This window comes from Gadus morhua, unplaced genomic scaffold (genome assembly GCF_902167405.1).
Source record: "Gadus morhua unplaced genomic scaffold, gadMor3.0, whole genome shotgun sequence".
In the NCBI taxonomy this organism is placed as follows: Eukaryota; Metazoa; Chordata; class Actinopteri; order Gadiformes; family Gadidae; genus Gadus; species Gadus morhua.
Window position 1 is genome coordinate 23,923 of NW_021964032.1, and position 17,901 is coordinate 41,823.

General features: G+C 43.0%; 1 protein-coding gene across 3 annotated transcripts; it reads left to right on the top strand.

The window, feature by feature from the left end:
- The first annotated feature begins 2,413 nt into the window (after positions 1-2,413).
- On the top strand, positions 2,414-9,807 carry LOC115538924 (vitelline membrane outer layer protein 1 homolog). 3 transcript variants are annotated; one of them, XM_030350138.1, is made up of 4 exons: positions 2,414-2,744; positions 4,230-4,342; positions 9,107-9,418; positions 9,709-9,804. In XM_030350138.1, the coding sequence occupies exons 1-4, from the start codon at positions 2,535-2,537 to the stop codon at positions 9,713-9,715; spliced, it is 642 nt and encodes a 213-aa protein (XP_030205998.1). In that variant the 5' UTR covers positions 2,414-2,534; the 3' UTR covers positions 9,716-9,804. The 3 variants fall into 3 exon arrangements, with proteins under 3 accessions (XP_030205998.1, XP_030205999.1, XP_030206000.1); XM_030350140.1 differs by having other exon boundaries at positions 2,417-2,744; positions 9,107-9,413; positions 9,709-9,807; XM_030350139.1 differs by lacking the exon at positions 9,709-9,804 and having other exon boundaries at positions 2,415-2,744; positions 9,107-9,422.
- Positions 9,808-17,901: the final 8,094 nt, after the last annotated feature.

A 17,901-nucleotide genomic window follows, 5' to 3' on the forward strand; every position in this document is an offset into this window, starting at 1 on the left:
GCCTCTAATGGCGTCTTTGGTACCGCTCCGCAAGAAGTCCGGTAACTTGTCAACCCCAGCGTCTTTGGTTGCTAAGCGACGTCAACGTCTTTGGCGGACTATTAAATCTGCCGATCTAGGCTACGTAGGCCTACGTAACTACGTCAATTTAGCCGCTAACAGTTACCGCGCATTTTGAAGTGAAGCTGGATGAGTTTTCGCTAGCTTACTTTCATTTAGAAAAGCCCACCAACAGTCTAATAATCAGTCCGATAATTTACTGGACCCATCAAAGGTAACCGTAACACCTCTCCTGCTATTAGCTGGAACTGATGTGGCTGAATCTGAATATACTGTGGCTTGTGAGTTCCTGGTTAAGAAAATGAATGACACCCCGAAGACGGAAAATGGACAATAGCAAACATCCTTAGCACATTCAACTGTGCTATGTGTGAAAAGTCATTTTCCAAGGTGAAAAACGTCTTCTCAGAGCATCGGCGCAGTATGTTGCACAGACGCAAGGCCCGGCTGATTCAGCTTGCCTCTGAAAAGGACCTGACTCACAAGTTTACATCTGAGTGGAAGGATATGTTGACGAGGAGGTTCAGCTCGGAGAAACGCCGCCTCCCGCTGAGGACAGGGAGGGAGGGAGGACAGCGCTGAATCCACTCAAAGTAAGCTACCGTGTTATTGTGTGTGTGTGTGTGTGTGTGTGTGTGTGTGTGTATGTGTGTGTGTGTGTGTGTGTGTGTGTGTGTGTGTGTGTGTGTGTGTGTGTGTAAACTATTCAAGTGCCTGCCTGAAGGGGAAACAATATTCAAATCAAACAATGTATCTGAGGTATATTTTTAATACCCCGAGATTGCTTTTGAAGCAATTATTTGCGTGGTTTTACATTTATTTTTAATAAAAGAAAATGTGGAACCACTATTTGTTTGACTATAAGTTTCACTTCTGTGATAATTTAAATAAACAACCCTTAGTGGCTTTGCTGCTAGTGGACCTTTTGTATGTGGACAGTTTGTTGGTTAGGTTTTTATTTAGTTGACATTAGACATGTAACATGTGATTAAGGTCCCCTATTTTACCAACGGGTGTGATTTTGACTAGCTTTAACAAACCTTTTCCAAATGTTCCCTCTAGTGACACCACAAGTGGGAGTGTCCACCAAGATGTATGATGGATAGATCAGCCGAGAGGCTTTGGAGAGATCTAATCTAAATAGCTCTGGATTAGCTGTCCTATTCAAATTCTTCATTGATGGTTAAAAAAAAAATCATGTATAAGGGTGTGGTTTTTACTTTGTCCAGCAGGTAGCAGCACTATCAGGTCTATAAAATGTTCTTTGAGTTTTAGATGTCTTATCTGTAGTACAGAACAATGAGAGATTGAGTACCTTGGAAATAATCAACTTTCTAAAGCTGAATCTTTTTCCAGGGTTAGCAAAATCACCCTTCCAGGGAGGATTAGGAGTGAGAGGGGTCAGACGTCTCAAATCAAAATCAAATTCAAGTACACTTCCATCACTACTCTTCTCTACAGTACTTAAAAGACCTGATGTGAGAGCTTCTCTGCTATGCTCCTAGAATAGATCTATTAATAATTTCCAGATCCTTCACATGCATGGTGGTCCGTAAAATGAATCTCCCTCTCTCAAGCGTCCCTCTCTCAAGCTACTCAGACGCCAAGTGTCTGAGTGGCGGTTTGGCTCCGAGTTTAAAATTAAATTGTAGAGATGGATGCACAGGCTGATAGCCTGATCAGTGTGCGTGGGCATGTGTGACAACACATTTCCTCACCTCTGGCTAGCATCTGTTACTTCCCATGCTACTTATATCGTTTCTGTAAATTATTGATCAGCATCAGAGCAGTGTCCTCACACCCAGGGCCGTTGCACCAAATCCTGGGCCCCCCCCCCCCCCCCCCCCGAATTCCCCCTGCCAGCCCCCTGCGCTGAATTGTTGACGGGGGGGGGGGGGGGGGGGGGGGGTAGAGAACGATTGTTGACGGGGGGAGAGAACGATTGTTGACGGGGGGGGGGGGGGGGGGGGGAGACGTGGCCGTGTGCGACTCCTAACACTATGGGCTGGTGGATAATTAGAAATTATTATTAATTGTTTACTTTATTGCCATGGGCCCCCCCTCTGCCTTGGGTCCCCCCACGACTGCCTCACTTTCCCCCGCAGTCCGTCGGCCCTGCTCACACCTCCCCTCACCTGCATGCCCCGAGGCTGCGTTACATTAGTCATTCTTTAAAAATTCCACTCACCCACTTTTCCTAAATCAATTTTGTACCTAGCGTATAGGAGCAACCTATAGCGGCTGTCGTAGCAGCATTGGGAGGGAGGATACTGAAGCAGAAAATGCTGTGGAGATGAGACTCATAAAGCAGGTCTGGAAAGTTGTGTTCCTATCCCCCATCCTCGAAGTCGTAGTGAATGAGCAAGAGGAGGGAGCACGTGAGGGAAAGGTTCTAAAACACACCCATAGAGTTATCTATAAAAGTCTGCACCTCATTGTCTCCTCACCTCCCTCACTACTGACCTGCTGAGAACATGGGCTACCTGATGTACGCTGCGGTGGCGGTTCTTGCGCTGGTGGCATCCGGCTGGTGCAAGGAGGAGCCCGTCGAGCGGGCCGGGCTGAAGTTCAGCAGCAGGAAGTACTCCTCTGTCATCAACGTGCCCAACGGAGAGCGGTTTGGGAGCTGGACCTGGCCCGAGATGTGTCCCGACAAGTTCTACGCTGTGGGCTTCAGCATCCGGGTAACAGCAGCGTAGTAGGAGTATGAATTTAGAAAAAAATGTATTAGGTGAGATTTGGATCAATTGTAATAGGTGAGCTTATTAGTTGTAATGTGTCCCTAACCCATCTTTAGTTTTTATAGGTGGGATAGGGATGAGTCGTTAAATCCTTACATTATTATTCAAGGTAGGGGGCTTTTAAGAAACAAAGCGGATCAATCAAGGCGTTTTTAGGGGTCCAAGCCAACAGGTTGGATCCCTATTGTTTTTGTAAGGATTATTATTATTATTATTCTTACCTCCCTAAAAGTGTGCCCACAGCCCAAACCGTAAATGGTGACGACACGCCAATTGCATGACTAGATCCAAATCTCTTCGGACTACGCAGACGACAAAATCCAGACACGCCGGCCACTAGGTGGCGCTATACCAAGGGAAAACGCGTTTGGGGCTATAACTCCCACACCGAAACTCCCACAGTCAAAAACTTGTACGCACATATTCACTGGAGTCTGCTGCATCTTTTGGCATAGGCCACGCCCATTTGCGTCTAGAATTTTTTTTCGCAAAATCGCGAAAACCGCAAAACTGTTTTTTCCCTACTCCGCCCACATTTCTTGACCAATCGACACCAAACTTTGCACACGACATCTTCAGACGCACACGCAAAGGAATCGCATGACAGTTTTTTGATCCGACCTTCGACGACGAAACGGTAGCGTTTTGAGTATTGGTTTATGAGCTAAATTAGACGTGGAAAATCAAAAATCCAAAGAAATCCAAAATTAGACATCGGAACGAGTCCAAATTTTACACACATGTTGGTGCTAACCTTAATGTCGTTCGATAAAAATTCCGGAATTTTTCGCCATTAGGGGGCGCAATAAACGAGGAAATTGTATATCTTCTAATTGGCCAAAGGAATGTTCTTCAAACTATGAGGGAACCATCAAGGGGCAAACCCGAGTCTATATAAAAATTATGGTCAAGAATTATTAATGTGGGCGGGAGTTATTTGGAAAAGGAAAATTGTCTTTGGAAAATTTCGCCACAAGAGGGCGCAAAAAAACGACGAAATAATACATCTCCTAATTGGCCAATGGAATGTTCTGAAAACGCGTTTTGGGCTATAACTCCCACACCGAACCTCCCACAGTCAAAACCTTTATATCCACAGATTCACTGGAGTCAGCTGCATCTTTTGGCATACGCCGTTTCTCAATTTCGAACACATGCTTCGCGTTGTGCCGGCGAAATGCACACTTCTTGGACCCCTGCATAACTGCTTGCAGTTCTAGTTTTTATTCTTTAAGCGACAAGTCACAATTTCTTGTCCTTTTCTTTTACTTTAAGACTAGTAAAGTATTCACAGGCTCCCATTGAGATTGGATGGAGGGATGAAAGAACCGAAAGGTGATGAAAGAACCGAAAGGTGTGACCTCTGTCAGTTGACCTGACAGAGGTCACACCTTTCGGGAACCTAACTGCTGCTCTGTGATCTGCCAGGTGGAGTCCAACCAGTACAATCAGGATGACACCGCCCTGAACGGAGTCCGCCTCATCTGTGCCAGAGACCAAGACCGCAGCTTCCTGTACTCCGTTGAATCTCATGTGGGCTTGTGAGTAGAGATCGCAGCCTCAAGTCTCACATTGGCCAGTGAGGGCAGAGAAAACAGGTTCTAGTCACATGTGGGCTGGTGAGTAGTGGAACACGGGTTAAGTTCCCATATGGGTTGGTCAGTGGTAGAGATTGGAGGTTCTAGTCCCACAAAGGCCAGCCTAGTGGGTAGAGAACACATACAGTCAGGGTGATATAGGGCCTCCATGGGAAAGCACACACAAATATATATATCTATAAAACTGTTTATATATTTAGATAGACACCTGTTATCTTCTTTAGACCCGCCCCTGACACAGGTTCTAGACCTCTCCCTCTCTCTCGCACCACCTCTCTCTCTCCCACACTCTCTTATTTAAACCCTCTCCTACTTGATCAGTTTTAGTTAATTATAAAGTAAGACACTTATGTATGTCGTTTTGCTGATTATATTCTCAACTGAGCTGTAAAAAGAACTGTAGAGCTTTCTTAAATTACAACACATAACATACAATACTTTGGCATCATGACCAGTGAGTTCATATCTAGCACCTAGCCTAACATATGGATTACTTTTCTTAAATCAAAAAAATCTATTTTACTGTGATCATGTCTGTAACTGCACCTGGTGTTTGTTTCCATTCTGAATGGGAAATTGCTTGCTGTAAACAGGTGAATCCGAGAGCAAACAAATACTTTCACAAAACAGATTGGCAGTCTCTCCCACGGTTAGATAAGGAGGTTGTTTCTGTCAGGGTTTAACCCAGGGCCTTGAAACCGAATCACAAACCTGGCTTACACCCAGTGTCTCTCACTCATTCGTCTTCCTCTCTCTTTCTCTAATTCCCTCTCCTTCTCTGTAGACCTACCACTTCAACTCCCACTTCTTTCTCCTGTGTTTGTATCCTTGAAAAAAACACCTGAGCTCAACCTGTGTGTGTGTTTGTGTGTCTGTAGCCGCGTTTACATGGACACATCTATGCCGCATAGATTTCTATGCGGCATAGAAAATGGTCATGTATACGCCTCATTCGGAATACAATTATCTGTTCGGCATAGATTCTATGCCGAATAGAATAGGTGGTGTAGTCCGTTTTAAATCGCCATGTATACACTTATTCCGCATAGATTGGGGTTTAACTTAGAGCAGCCGCAGTAGTTCGCAATTCCACTAAGCTCCGTCGGTACTTTTAAGCACACCGAACTTCACCGCTGTCAAGGAAAGTGGATTTATTGCCTGATTCACGTCTTTGTTATCACTCCGTAAAAGTAGTCCGGTAAGCGTGTCCGGTTGCTAAGCGACGGGACATGGGTGTTTATTAATGAAGTGTCCGCGCACGTCCGAGATAACTGTAAATGAGTAGGCTACTACTAGTACTTTTGCAGGCTGAACGTTAAAATACTTCTTAACTTAGAGAGATGGCAGCTGCAGTAGTGCGCAATTGGACCTTCGAGGATTCCTGGTCACTAAATTCCCGTAAGACCATTCTCTCCCACCAGTCTTGGCTGCGGACTCGCATCCAAATTCCTCTTGTTTGCGGCGGAGCATAGGGTAAATACAAAGATCTGACGAGAAATTGACGTTGCTGCGCTGTCCTCCTCCTTCTTAATTGAAGGAGCAGGCAGAGAAAAGCTCTCTCCTGCTGTGCTTTCATCAAAATCAAATTTAAAATCCCCGATAGTGATAAGACATCCATTATGTCGCCGCCGGTCCAGAGACGTGTCAGGTGTGCGCGAGAGACATAACGGACACTTTTGTTACTGCCATGTATACAGTACATTCGGAACACATTTTAGGAACAGATCTATGCCGCATAGAAATCTATGCGGCATAGATCTGCCATGTAAACGCGGCTTGTGTGTGTTTGACTGTATGAATGAGCTGTGGGGTGTTCCACAAAGCCGGTTTTATCACATAACCGGGTAAGTTAACCCAGGGTTTGCTGTAACCCTAGGTTGTCCGTTCCAAAAGGATCACGGTATGTTAGTTGCTATAGCAACATATGCTCTGAATCAAACCTGGTCGGACCAGGTTTTGCGCAGGTTAAGTTTGAAACATAACCCGGTTTTGGATATTTCAACCGGCGTTCACCGCAGATTTCATGTGTTCACAACGGCATGCCCTTTTGATGAGAGAACTGCTGTAGGGCCCTATGAAATCCGCGATAACGAAAACGCGGACGGAATCACGGAATTGGACAATAAAAACGGAATCAACTGATAATTATTATTATTATTTTTTTATTATTTTTATTTTTTTATTAAGCAGGAAAGTATTAAAAGTAACAAAGTTACAATTTAAAACGGGCCTGTCTTAGTAAAATAACTGATTTCCAGCAGGTTCCTGTTCTTTAGCACATATAACATGCAACAGGGACAAGGCACATCAGACGTCACATTTACAATATGCAGCGGAATGCAGCGGAATTCGCCATTATTTTGGTGAAATTCAGTTTCGAGGGAAAAGGGAAACAACACAGGTGACATTAACGTCACTGAATGTTTAGCAGTCACTCACACAACAATGTTAAAAAAAAATCCCCGGTCCACCACGCAAACAATAGGTCCCGCTCCTAACAAGAAGCCGAAGAAGAGTTGAAGCGCCCGTAATTCGGTTCTAACCCCAAATTCAGAGCCGAACAATATCCAAAACACTTCTATCACTCAGGTGTTTTGTAGAATATGTCAACATACTATCGATTGGAAACGCAAAGATATGTGAGATGACCACTTGAAGTCCAAAATCCATATGAAAAACAATGAACGCCGTAGCCAGGGCACGCCCCTTCAAACAACAATTTGAGTTTATAAAAAAAGAGTTTATAAGCACTTTAATATTTATGTCATGTTTTTATTTGAAGCACTAAAAACAGTGCAATGTTGTGATGTTTTAATAAATGTAGTCTTCTCTATCTGATTAAATTGTATTCGTTCGCACTTATTTGACACTCGTTCTGATGATTTTAAGTGTAAAAACGGAATTAATGAAAATTATAACGGAAAAAACGGAATTTGGAAAAAAATAAAACGGAATTTGGAAAAAAATAAAACGGATTTCATATAGCCCTACTGCTGATATCAGAGCGCAAATTATACGTGCAATCCACCGGGAGCGATTGATAAGACCACGGCTCGACATCTTGGCATATTGGATGACTTTTTGCTGGAGTGGAGAGATAGATTCTCGCGCAAATCTTTAATATATTTAAATAGCCTTACATAGCCAACACTACCAATCGAGGACCTGGCCTCAGTTCACTCCAGACTATTTGCGTAGCCCTCCGTTTTTTTAAAATGGTAGTTTTATCTAGGCTATAATGCTGGAGATGCTGAGCAGTGAGCACATCACAGTCGTTTCAGATGACCCATCCAAGATTTGTATCGGCCTCCTATCATACAAAGAGCAATATTGTCTGAGTACTATGCCGAGAGGCATTTACAACATAAAGTATAAAACAGTCCTAACGGACTTGCATCCACTGGAGAATGTTCGATCGTAGCCGGCGGCTTCATTACAAGCACTGATCCATCTTGATCTGTGAAGTTGATGAATTGTCACTTTTAGGTTTTCTACCCAGTTACCAAAAAAATAAACATTTGGAATAGTATGCGCTGTGGCAAGCACACGGTTTGCATGTGTTACTTCGAAGGCAAAAAAAAAACTAAAATACAAGAAAACACAAAACCCTACATTCAACCAGTGTGGGGTATGGCCCATGACTCTCTGAGGTGGTAGGTACCTACAGGTACCCCCTCCATGCCAGGGCGCCCTGAATTTATGTTTATTAACAGCTCCTCCACCGGGGTCAAGACAATTTGAGGGCCAGATCCAGTCTGCCGACTGTCGGCCTTTTCACGATTGGCTTAAAAAAATTGCTTATTTAAATTTATACCAATACGATGGTGGGAAAAGCTTACCACTTTGTATGTTTTTTATACTTCATTTTTATACTTGATCCTCTGACCGCTTGGAAGCAATCGGAGTACATATTGTTTTAGAAGAAAGGGGTTATGTGGTAGGATCTTTAAGAATGCTTAACTGGGGTATTTATATATTCATGGCTCAAATATTAAGGATCATGCTTTTGACGCGTAACTAACGCATTTACGCGGTCAGCGATCCGCTGCCAGGCTTTGGTTCTCCGGGTTCCAGAGGTTTTAGCGTTCCCTTTTCTTGTTATAATGTCCTTCTCCTCGTCATAGCTCTCCAGGAGAACCTGGAGTTCCATTTCATTGAAATAAGCGGCCCGTTTCGCCATACCGATCAGGGTTTCCATGATCCATACATCACGTCTTTTTAAGTTTGGCGTGGACGCGCACAACCCTGTGTTAACCAACCCCGAGTTGATTGAACTAATGCATAACCGCTGCTGTGGAACCGAAAACTCTGGGTTGGTCGGCACAGGGTCAATCAACCTAGAGTTCAGCGTTAACTCAGTGTTTGTTAACCTCCGTTCGTGGAACACCCCTCTGGTGTATAATCAAGTGTTTGTATGCATGTGTGCCTTTATATAACCATCTTCCGAGTTGTGTGTGGCAACAGCGCCCAGTATAAATGTTGCCACATATGTATAGTTATACTAACTATTCACACATTAAGGCTGAATATAGCAGATGCTTTTATCCAGAGCGACTTACAGTGAAGTCAGATACTGCTATAAAATAAAAAGTCTGCTGTAATTAAGGAGCCGTTATGTGTCCAGGCACCGTGCTCCAGGACGCCTATAGACACTGGGGATCGAACCCAGATCCCAAACCCTAACAACGACTTCCGCCCCCCCTGCAGCTTTGGAGAGTGGTCCCAGCCCCAGTACTGCCCCGGGGGGGTTCTGGAGTCCTTCCAGCTGCGCGTGGAGCCCCACCCGGGGCCGTACGTCGATGACACCACCGTAAACAACATCCGCTTCCGCTGCAGCAGCCACCCCGTGCTGGAGGGCCCGGGGACCGGCTGGGGCGAGTACGGCCCCTGGAGCCCCGTCTGCCCCAGCGGAGGCATCTGTGGTCTCGAGTCCAAGATGGAGGAGTACCAGCATGGCGGGGACGACTCCACCCTCAACGACGTGCGCTTCTACTGCTGCGATCGACCCAAGCAGGTCAGGTGATGGTTGGAAAGTAGACCAGGCTGACCCCCTTGATCGACTGCTTGTTTGTGTTTTTACACTGTCTGGTGGTGGTTGATGCGATGGTTGGGCGTTAACGCAGATTGTCCTGTTGATTATCATGGTGGATTGTCGGTTCAATGTTGATTTAGAGATTTTTTTTTTAATTGGTATATAGTTAAATTAAATAATTATTAAATAAGAAGGAAAGCAAATATGAAAAAAAGAATGGTTTACACCTAAAGATTTTGTTCATAACATTTTCGTTTTCAATGTCTTTTGTTCTCAGTGATTGACGGCAAGTGCGAAGAAGGCCGACACTGACGACTTAATGTCCTCCTGAGTATGGAAAATCAAAACATTAAAAATGTATTCCAAACCAAAACCAGGCTACTGCGGTATGACTTCTTCCATAGTATACTGTTGTAAACTAAAATGTTTTGGGAATATTGAGTTTTGCCAGCACAAAAGTTATCTTTGCTAATTGTCGTCGTGTGGAGATTTCTTCGAAAGGCCCTGATTAGCACGAGGGCAGCGTGTTTTTATTTCCTGTCTAATGAACCAATAAGCTCTCAGCGAAGTCATCATAACGCAGAGCCGCTGACACAAGCATTACCACTCTCCGGAAACCAAGGTAATTAAGAAATGACAAGAGAACGGGTATTAATCAATTTAAACTTCAGAGCCTGACGAAGGTTGATAAGGTGGTGATTTGCACTCGCAAATATGATTGAGTTAATTAATGGACGAGGCGGCGTGTTAATCTTACGACGCGGACACACTGATTCAATGTTCTCTTTTTTCCCAACACATTTTTATGGAGACACAGAGAACACACTGCCGCCTTATTTAATCACCGGCCGTACCGTAGGATACGAGCTGCTGTCACGAACAGGACTTGACAATAGAGCGCAGACCCGGTTCTACGAGGGTGCATAAGCATGCATTGCACCCCCAAAAAAATTGTTTGCACCCTCAATTGAAAAAAATAAATAAAATATATATATATATATATTTTTATAAATATGATAAAAAGAATAAAATACTTGCTCACAAAACAAATTGTAATTAAACATGTGACAATATCCATTGAATACCGTTGAGATATGAGCGTCCAACATCACTCTGACTGTTCACTCTGCATTTATGTATGGTGTTTTGTTTATATGTTGCTTGGCAACAGTCCACTCAGTGGGGAATGGGGATCTAATTTTGTTGCTGGAAGCAATTTCATTCGTTTTAAACAAAAAAATCACAATCTATTGTCAATCATTATTATTAACAGTACATTTTACTAGTATAACTGTTGTATAAAGCAATAACACACTCGAAATATTTATAAAAAATAAACGTTATATTTGAATTGCAGTCACATTTTTTTGAGAATTCGGTTATTTTTTACACCTCACACATGATTCACACATACCAAAAACCTATCTCATATTCAAAGATATCTAAGATATCAATAAGCTAAGGTTGCAGCTGAAATGTTCTCCACATCACAAGACATGATATGATACCATCTTTTAAGCACAGTAAATGATTGTTGTCCCAACATGTCAGTATAACTACGCAGAAGTGCTTGTCTATGGTAGAAAGGCCTGTGTGTAAAAAAAGCGAAGTCTGAACTGAAGCTGGGTAGCTGGTTTTAGTACAGTACTGGTGCACCCCCTGTAATCTCAGATGCACCCCAAGGCATTCTGTTCTGGAACCGGGCCTGATAGAGCGGGTAGGCGATACGAACTTGCTGGAAGTGACGAACTGGCGCCGGCAGACTGGGGATCCCAGACTGAAATAGGGAAGCGTGGATTGTAGATTGCCGATAGGTGGGTTGCGGGAAGAGGAATCCGTTACGCCCTGCCGCCGCTAGAGGGGGGTGTTGGACCGCGCAGCGGGACGACGCGTAGCAACAATGTTCAGTTCTGCAATTTATCATTTTTTTGGGCGATTTAAGTCACTAGCCAAAGACAGATGGTTATGTCCAATGGCCTATTGTTGACTAGTTCTGTTGGTTTACGGCCTGATAACAGATGCTCATTGAATCAGGGTCAAGGAAAAAATAACATATACAAACACACATCCTTCAAATGAATCATCTAGGCCTACTTTTGACATAATTGTAGGTTGTACTTGGTGATCATGTATTAGCCCTACATTGTAGGGCTAATACATGATCACCAGCCTACAACCTACAATTATGGAAATTATAATTGTTGCGTTTTCTCCCGGAGGCCAAGGGAAGCCAGGCTTCCCTGTTTTTTAGACATCCAACAAAAACATTTATATTAACAGTTTCGGTTATTCTTTGGTGCCGTGTTGCTGTCATTTCTTACACATTTTCTCGTCTCATTGAGCATTTCAAAATGCGCCCCTCTAAATGTTAAATACTGAATACGAGGTAAAACTAGTGTTGGCTCGTTCGTTCGCGAACCGGTTCGAATGAACGAGTCTTTAGAACGAACGAACCAAACCGGTTCGTCTCTCACGTTCGTTTGGTCGTCTCGTTCACCATTCGATTCGCCGGAAACTCGACTGAACGAACGAATGAATTTCCGGTAGCACTAACTCCACTGAGTCTGACTGACTCAGATGAGAAACGTGCAATGGCGTGCATTCCATGATGCAGACTCAGTGGAGTTAGTGCTACCGGAAACTCGACTGAACGAACGAACGAACGATTCGCGAACGACTCCTCGTGGCGAACTGAATCACGCGAACTGGGTCACGGAAAATAATCATTAAATCCACCATTAGGTAAAACACGACATTGCACACTGTATGTCCCATGGGATGGCATCCCTTGGTGAGAAAAAAGGATTAACCAATCAGGTGAGGCAACCGTCATGACAGTGAGCCTCCTGTGATTAGTCAGCAGTGTGCCAAGGGACGCCTTCACACCAATCAAATGAAAGCATCAACGTCAACGTAAACAAATAGCGGGAGATAAGCACGTTTGCATTTTTTTTTATAATATTATCGTATAAGCAAGTGGAGTTATGGAGGGTCGAGATTTTGAGTATTTAGTCAAATTTAGCCATACTGCCACAAGGGCAGCAACTAAAGAATAAATCTGGCGGTAGGACAATGCCTAAGCTTCAGCTGCGTGTGGAGAGAAAGAAGAGTGGTTATCTCATTTTCAATGAGGAGAACTATGTCCGCACCGAGTGACTAGCTGGTAGCGCTAAACTTCAGCTACTATTTTGCTGGCCATGTCTTCATTTTGACAAAGATTCATGCTCCCTGAACATTCCCTGGGTTACTTATTGACCACTTCGCCACCGTGAAAGAGGAGAATGGCCTTCCTATACAAATAGGGTGAGTAAAATACACACCTCCCGGTGCGGGATTACTGTTCCCTGAGCAGTCCTTTATTGTTTGTTCTGTTATTATATTTCCAATTTAGCCTTGATTGATTGGCTGGAATAAGTTGCATTGGTCAATCAAATGAAGTAGTTGACGCTGAGAACCAGCACCAGGGACAGCAGGGCACATCTGAACAGATGAGGCTGTGGTTGTTTATAGCCGCTTGTTCTGGGTTGTTTTGTGTTGTCTTTTAAGTAGTGTTTATAAGGAACAATGTTTAGGAGGACTGTGTGTGTGTGGCGGACTCAGCGGGGGCGACTGCCCCCCCACCCCACATGAAAAAAATCTATATTTTACTACAGTAAATAAACTATAGTATACCCTATATATACTATAGTAAATATTGTAGGGTTTTTGAACCTTACTATAGTAGTTTTACTACAGTAAACTTTAGTATACTACAGAAAATTCTATAGTTTACCATAGTAAATAAATGCTAAAGTAAATATTGTAGTGTTTTTTAACCTTACTATAGTAGTTTTACTACAATAAACTATAGTATACTACAGAAAATTCTATAGTTTACTATAGTAAATAAACTACAGTACATATACTATAGTAAATATTGTAGTGTTTTTGAACCTTACTATAGTAGTTTTACTACAGTAAACTACATAAAACTGCAGTTTTATTACTACAGTATACCACGTATATACTACTACAGTAAACTATAGTATACTACAGAAAACTGCAGTTTTATTACTACAGTATAATACATTATATACTACTACAGTTTACTACATAAACTAAAATCTACTGAAGTAAATTACAGAACATTTATTATACTTTTATTTTGCTATAGAATACTACAATTACGATACCATAGTACTATATATACTGCATTACAATAACTGCATTATGCAGTATTTTGTTGTTCTTTTAACTATGTCATTGTACTATACCTAATGGATATTTTCAACTGTATCACTTTTTGTTGTTGCCATTTTTAACCATAGTGAAATGTTTTGCGATATTGATATCCCCCCTCTCCCCTGCTGCTTGTTTTAGTTGTTTTATTTTTCTTGTGTTTTGTGTGTAGGCCTATGATAATAATAATAATAATAATAATAATAATAATAATAATAATAATAATAATAATAATAATAATACATTTTATTTAACAGCGCCTTTCAGGTCACTCAAGGACACTTCACAAATTTAAAACAATTTAAAACAAGGGCAAACAAATAACAAAACCATTAAAGGTGCAAGTAAAAAACATGACAACTACAGTGAAAATGCTATCCTGAAAAGGTGGGTTTTGAGAGAGGATTTGAACTGAGGGAGGGAGTCAATATTTCGGATGTGAGGTGGGAGTGAGTTCCAGAGTTTGGGAGCAGAGCGGCTGAAAGCTCTGCTCCCCATGGTGGTGAGCCGGGCAGAGGGGACAGTGAGGTGGATGGAAGAGGAGGATCTGAGGGAGCGGGTGGAGGTGGCAGTGTGAAGGAGATCAGACAGGTAGGGAGGGGCAAGGTTGTGGATGGCTTTAAAGGTATGAAGGAGAATTTTGAAGTTGATACGGAAGTTGATTGGAAGCCAGTGGAGTTGTTCTAGGATGGGGGTGATGTGGTGGAAAGAGGGGGTTTGGGAGATGATACGGGCAGCTGAGTTCTGGACCAGTTGGAGCTTATGGAGGGATTTCTGGGGGAGACCAAAGAGGAGAGAGTTACAGTAATCAATACGGGAGGTGACAAGGCTATGTACAAGAATAGAGGTGGTGTGGGGGGTGAGGGAGGGACGGAGGCGATTTATGTTACGAAGATGGAAGTAGGCAGTGCGGGTGGTGATGTTGATATGGGATTTGAAGGAAAGTGAGCCATCGAGGATGACACCCAGACTCTTCACCTGGGGGGAGGGGGAAACTATGGAGCTGTCAAATGAGAGGGAAAAACTGTCAACTTTGAGTAGAGTTGATTTAGTACCAACTAAAAGGATTTCTGTTTTATTGCTGTTAAGTTTGAGGAAGTTTGAGGTGAAACAGGTTTGTACTTCAGAGAGGCAATCTGTTAGGGATGAGGGAGGGAGGATGGAGTTGGGATTGGTGGAGAGGTAGAGCTGGGTGTCATCCGCGTAGCAGTGAAAAAGAATATTAAATTTACGGAAAATAAGGCCAAGGGGAAGGAGGTAAGTAATGAAAAGGAGGGGACCCAGGACATGCGTGACTGTAGGCTACTGCTGCTGTTAAAGTCCTGATATTCTCCTGATGGGCCGTATGTGTGAACAACATATCCTGACATTTGTAACCTGAACATTTCCTGAATAATACTACCCCTGAAGTAGTATTTTCTCCGTAGGAAATGTAAATTACCTTATGAGGAGTAGAAAGTCTGTATTTCTCACACAACTTCAATGGGCGTGTTGATGATTCTTCTGCAGGTCATTGAGTGGCCCCCTAAATGATAATCAGCCTGTTGCCTTTTGTTCGCTGAATGGTTAAAACATGGTTTCTCAACGGGGGCGTTCGCACAACCTATGGGGGCGCTGGGAATGTGATTTATTTTTCTTTTTTCGGGGGGGGATTTCAAACTTTCTTGGTTTTCAAATCTTTTTGCTTGCAAAAATAGGCTACCTGAAATAAATAGGCTCAGTGTAACAGTGGTCATACAGCGCGGTTTGGTCCTGCACAGTTCAATAACCAACACAACACAATCAAACAAATAAAAAAAAAACGAATTTTGTTTTTATAGCCCGTTTTCATCCTTCCTCTTGCAGTTGTTCAGTTCCAGCTTCTCTGAGCGTGGTCTCCACGAAAACACTGTTGCATTTCAAATAGGCCTACAAAATATATAGGCCTAACTCTGCGCGCAATCTGTTTTCGCGGTGCCCGTGGTTCCCGGGCTGCGGTGCCCGCGTTGCCTGGGCCGCTGTCACGGTGCCCGCGGTTCCCGGGCATTCATTCATTGACGGGCCACGGCGGGAGGCAAGGGAGACGCGGGAGTGCCTTGCCCGCGGTTCCCGGGCCGCGTCTCCCGCGTTGCCCGGGCCGTCGTCACAGTGCCCGCAGTTCCAGGGCAATTCATTAATTCACGGGGCACGGCGGGAGACGTGGGAGTGCGGTGGGAGTGCCGTGGGCGTTTGCTCAAAAAAGGTTGAGAACCACTGGGTTCAAACATAATTAAATGTTGGCACTGCTTTTAAGAGTCATTTTTGTTGAACGCTTAAAGATAGGTCTTATCATAACCCCTAAAAGCACACATCATACAATAAATCGCAATAAATTAGTTCACAGTATAGAAAATGTTTTTTTTATTATTATTACTAACAACAGTCAGCTGAACATTATAGGGTCCCGTCCTTCCACTCCCTTTTTTTCTCAGTTAAAGGCACCAAGTGCAACTTTCAAGGCTTAAAAATAAACATTCAATTTTACAGTCTTTTTTACACGTAGTAAGTTTCAATAACTCCATACCATTACATACCGACATTCAAGCAGCAAAGATGAGACGTCGTTGTGTGGTGAGAACTGATAGAAAATCGATAACAACAACAATGCCGCCATTTTCTTTATTTTTTGTAACCTACAATAAATAAAGCAGGCTTCCAGCACTCTAAAAAGTATATTTTTGAAAAGTTGAAGTAAAGCACTGTTTTGAATAAGTCTGATTCAAATTTCTGCTTTAGCGACGGCACTGTACTTTTGTGTATTATATCAAATTGAAATTGTACTTTATTACATTGACCTGCTTTTCTTATGCAAATGAAAGCGCTTAAATTAGGTTTCCCTGCCTAACCTCATGACGTAGACGTTTATTTGTTGAACGTCAATGTCTTTTCCAGCCAGATTTCTGTAGCTGAAGCGGACATTTTTTCTCCTCGTCAATCTCATCATCCACGCGGTCAAGGTCACTCTGAAAAACGGTACGTTTAATGTAGACAGAGTCATGTTTTACCAATTTTATTTGTCAGATAACAAATGTTCTGCCTGTATGGGTCAAAAAATGTACGTCTTAAGGGTTAACTTTAGTTAACGAACTGGACCGGACCAGCTTGTTAAGGTGCCATGCCGCAATTTCCGACGACTCATTGTTCCGACGTCTCAATGGTCCGAAATATTTCCCATTAGATGCCACTAATGCCGACGGTTCAATTTTACGAAAACGGAACCCAGTGTTCCGAAGGGCCGTTTGTCCGATAAGTCAAACAAGAGGCACATTATAGGCCGACGGTTCAATATGCCGAATAGGCCTACATAACCGTCGGCCTAATGCGCCTTTCCAATGGGAAATATTTTGGACCTTTGAGACGTCGGAGCAATGAGGCGTCGGAATTACGGGCAGGCCCCCTAGTTAAGTCATGCTAACTTTAGGTTAGCGTAACATGTTCGATGCATTTAACGGATTTTGTGAAATGTGTTAGCCATATGTTCAAACCACTGGTGTGCTAAAGGTAATGTGGCATTAAAAATTATAGTGATCGTTTTGCTATTAACTGATCAATAGCAGCGCTGCTGCTATTTCATTTAGCATTTTTCTAAATTAATGACATGTGCAAATAACTTCCACGCGGGGCTCTCGTGGTGTAATATTGTTACTGAAAGTAGTCTTAAGTTTACGTATGTCATACTGTGTACTGGTTAAGCTGCTTATTTGCACATTAACACGGATACATTTAGGCGTACATGTGTTTGCAACTGTGCTGCGCAGTTCTGTTAAGATGTGTGTGGGGGTGGGTGTTTTATTGCCGCCATCGTCTCCGTTAACGTATTTAGTGAGACACAGGCGACGAGAGAGGGTGCATTTCGTTCTCATGAAGCACAGTGGTGAATCCGGCCGCTAATTAAACAACACCACTGCTCTGCTGCTATTCCTTTTAGCATTTTTGTCAGTTTGCTAGCGGAGAGTTGGAGTAAACCTTTGGTTAGTAACCTTGTGCGAGGTAGTCTTGTGGTGTAATACCGTTACTGAAAGTAAATGCAAGTCATGTAGTTTACTGGTTATGCTGCTTATTTGCACATCAGTGTGGATACTTAAAGGCATTTATTTTACGGTCAATGTGGTTACCCCCTATAAGGGACGTCGGACTTGTGGGCTAGCATCGGAGAAATGACATGAATCGAATTCATGGACAATTGCAGTTGTCCAATTGAGGAGCAGAGTCGAACTATGCATGCAATCGGATT

What these genes read in the sequence shown, in the direction of transcription:
- LOC115538924 (XM_030350138.1), top strand. Translation starts at nt 2,535, where the DNA reads ATGGGCTACCTGATGTACGCTGCGGTGGCGGTTCTTGCGCTGGTGGCA. An exon ending in CTGTGGGCTTCAGCATCCGG is followed by an intron (nt 2,745 to 4,229) that starts GTAACAGCAGCG and finishes GTGATCTGCCAG; the next exon opens with GTGGAGTCCAACCAGTACAA. An exon ending in GTTGAATCTCATGTGGGCTT is followed by an intron (nt 4,343 to 9,106) that starts GTGAGTAGAGAT and finishes CCCCCCCTGCAG; the next exon opens with CTTTGGAGAGTGGTCCCAGC.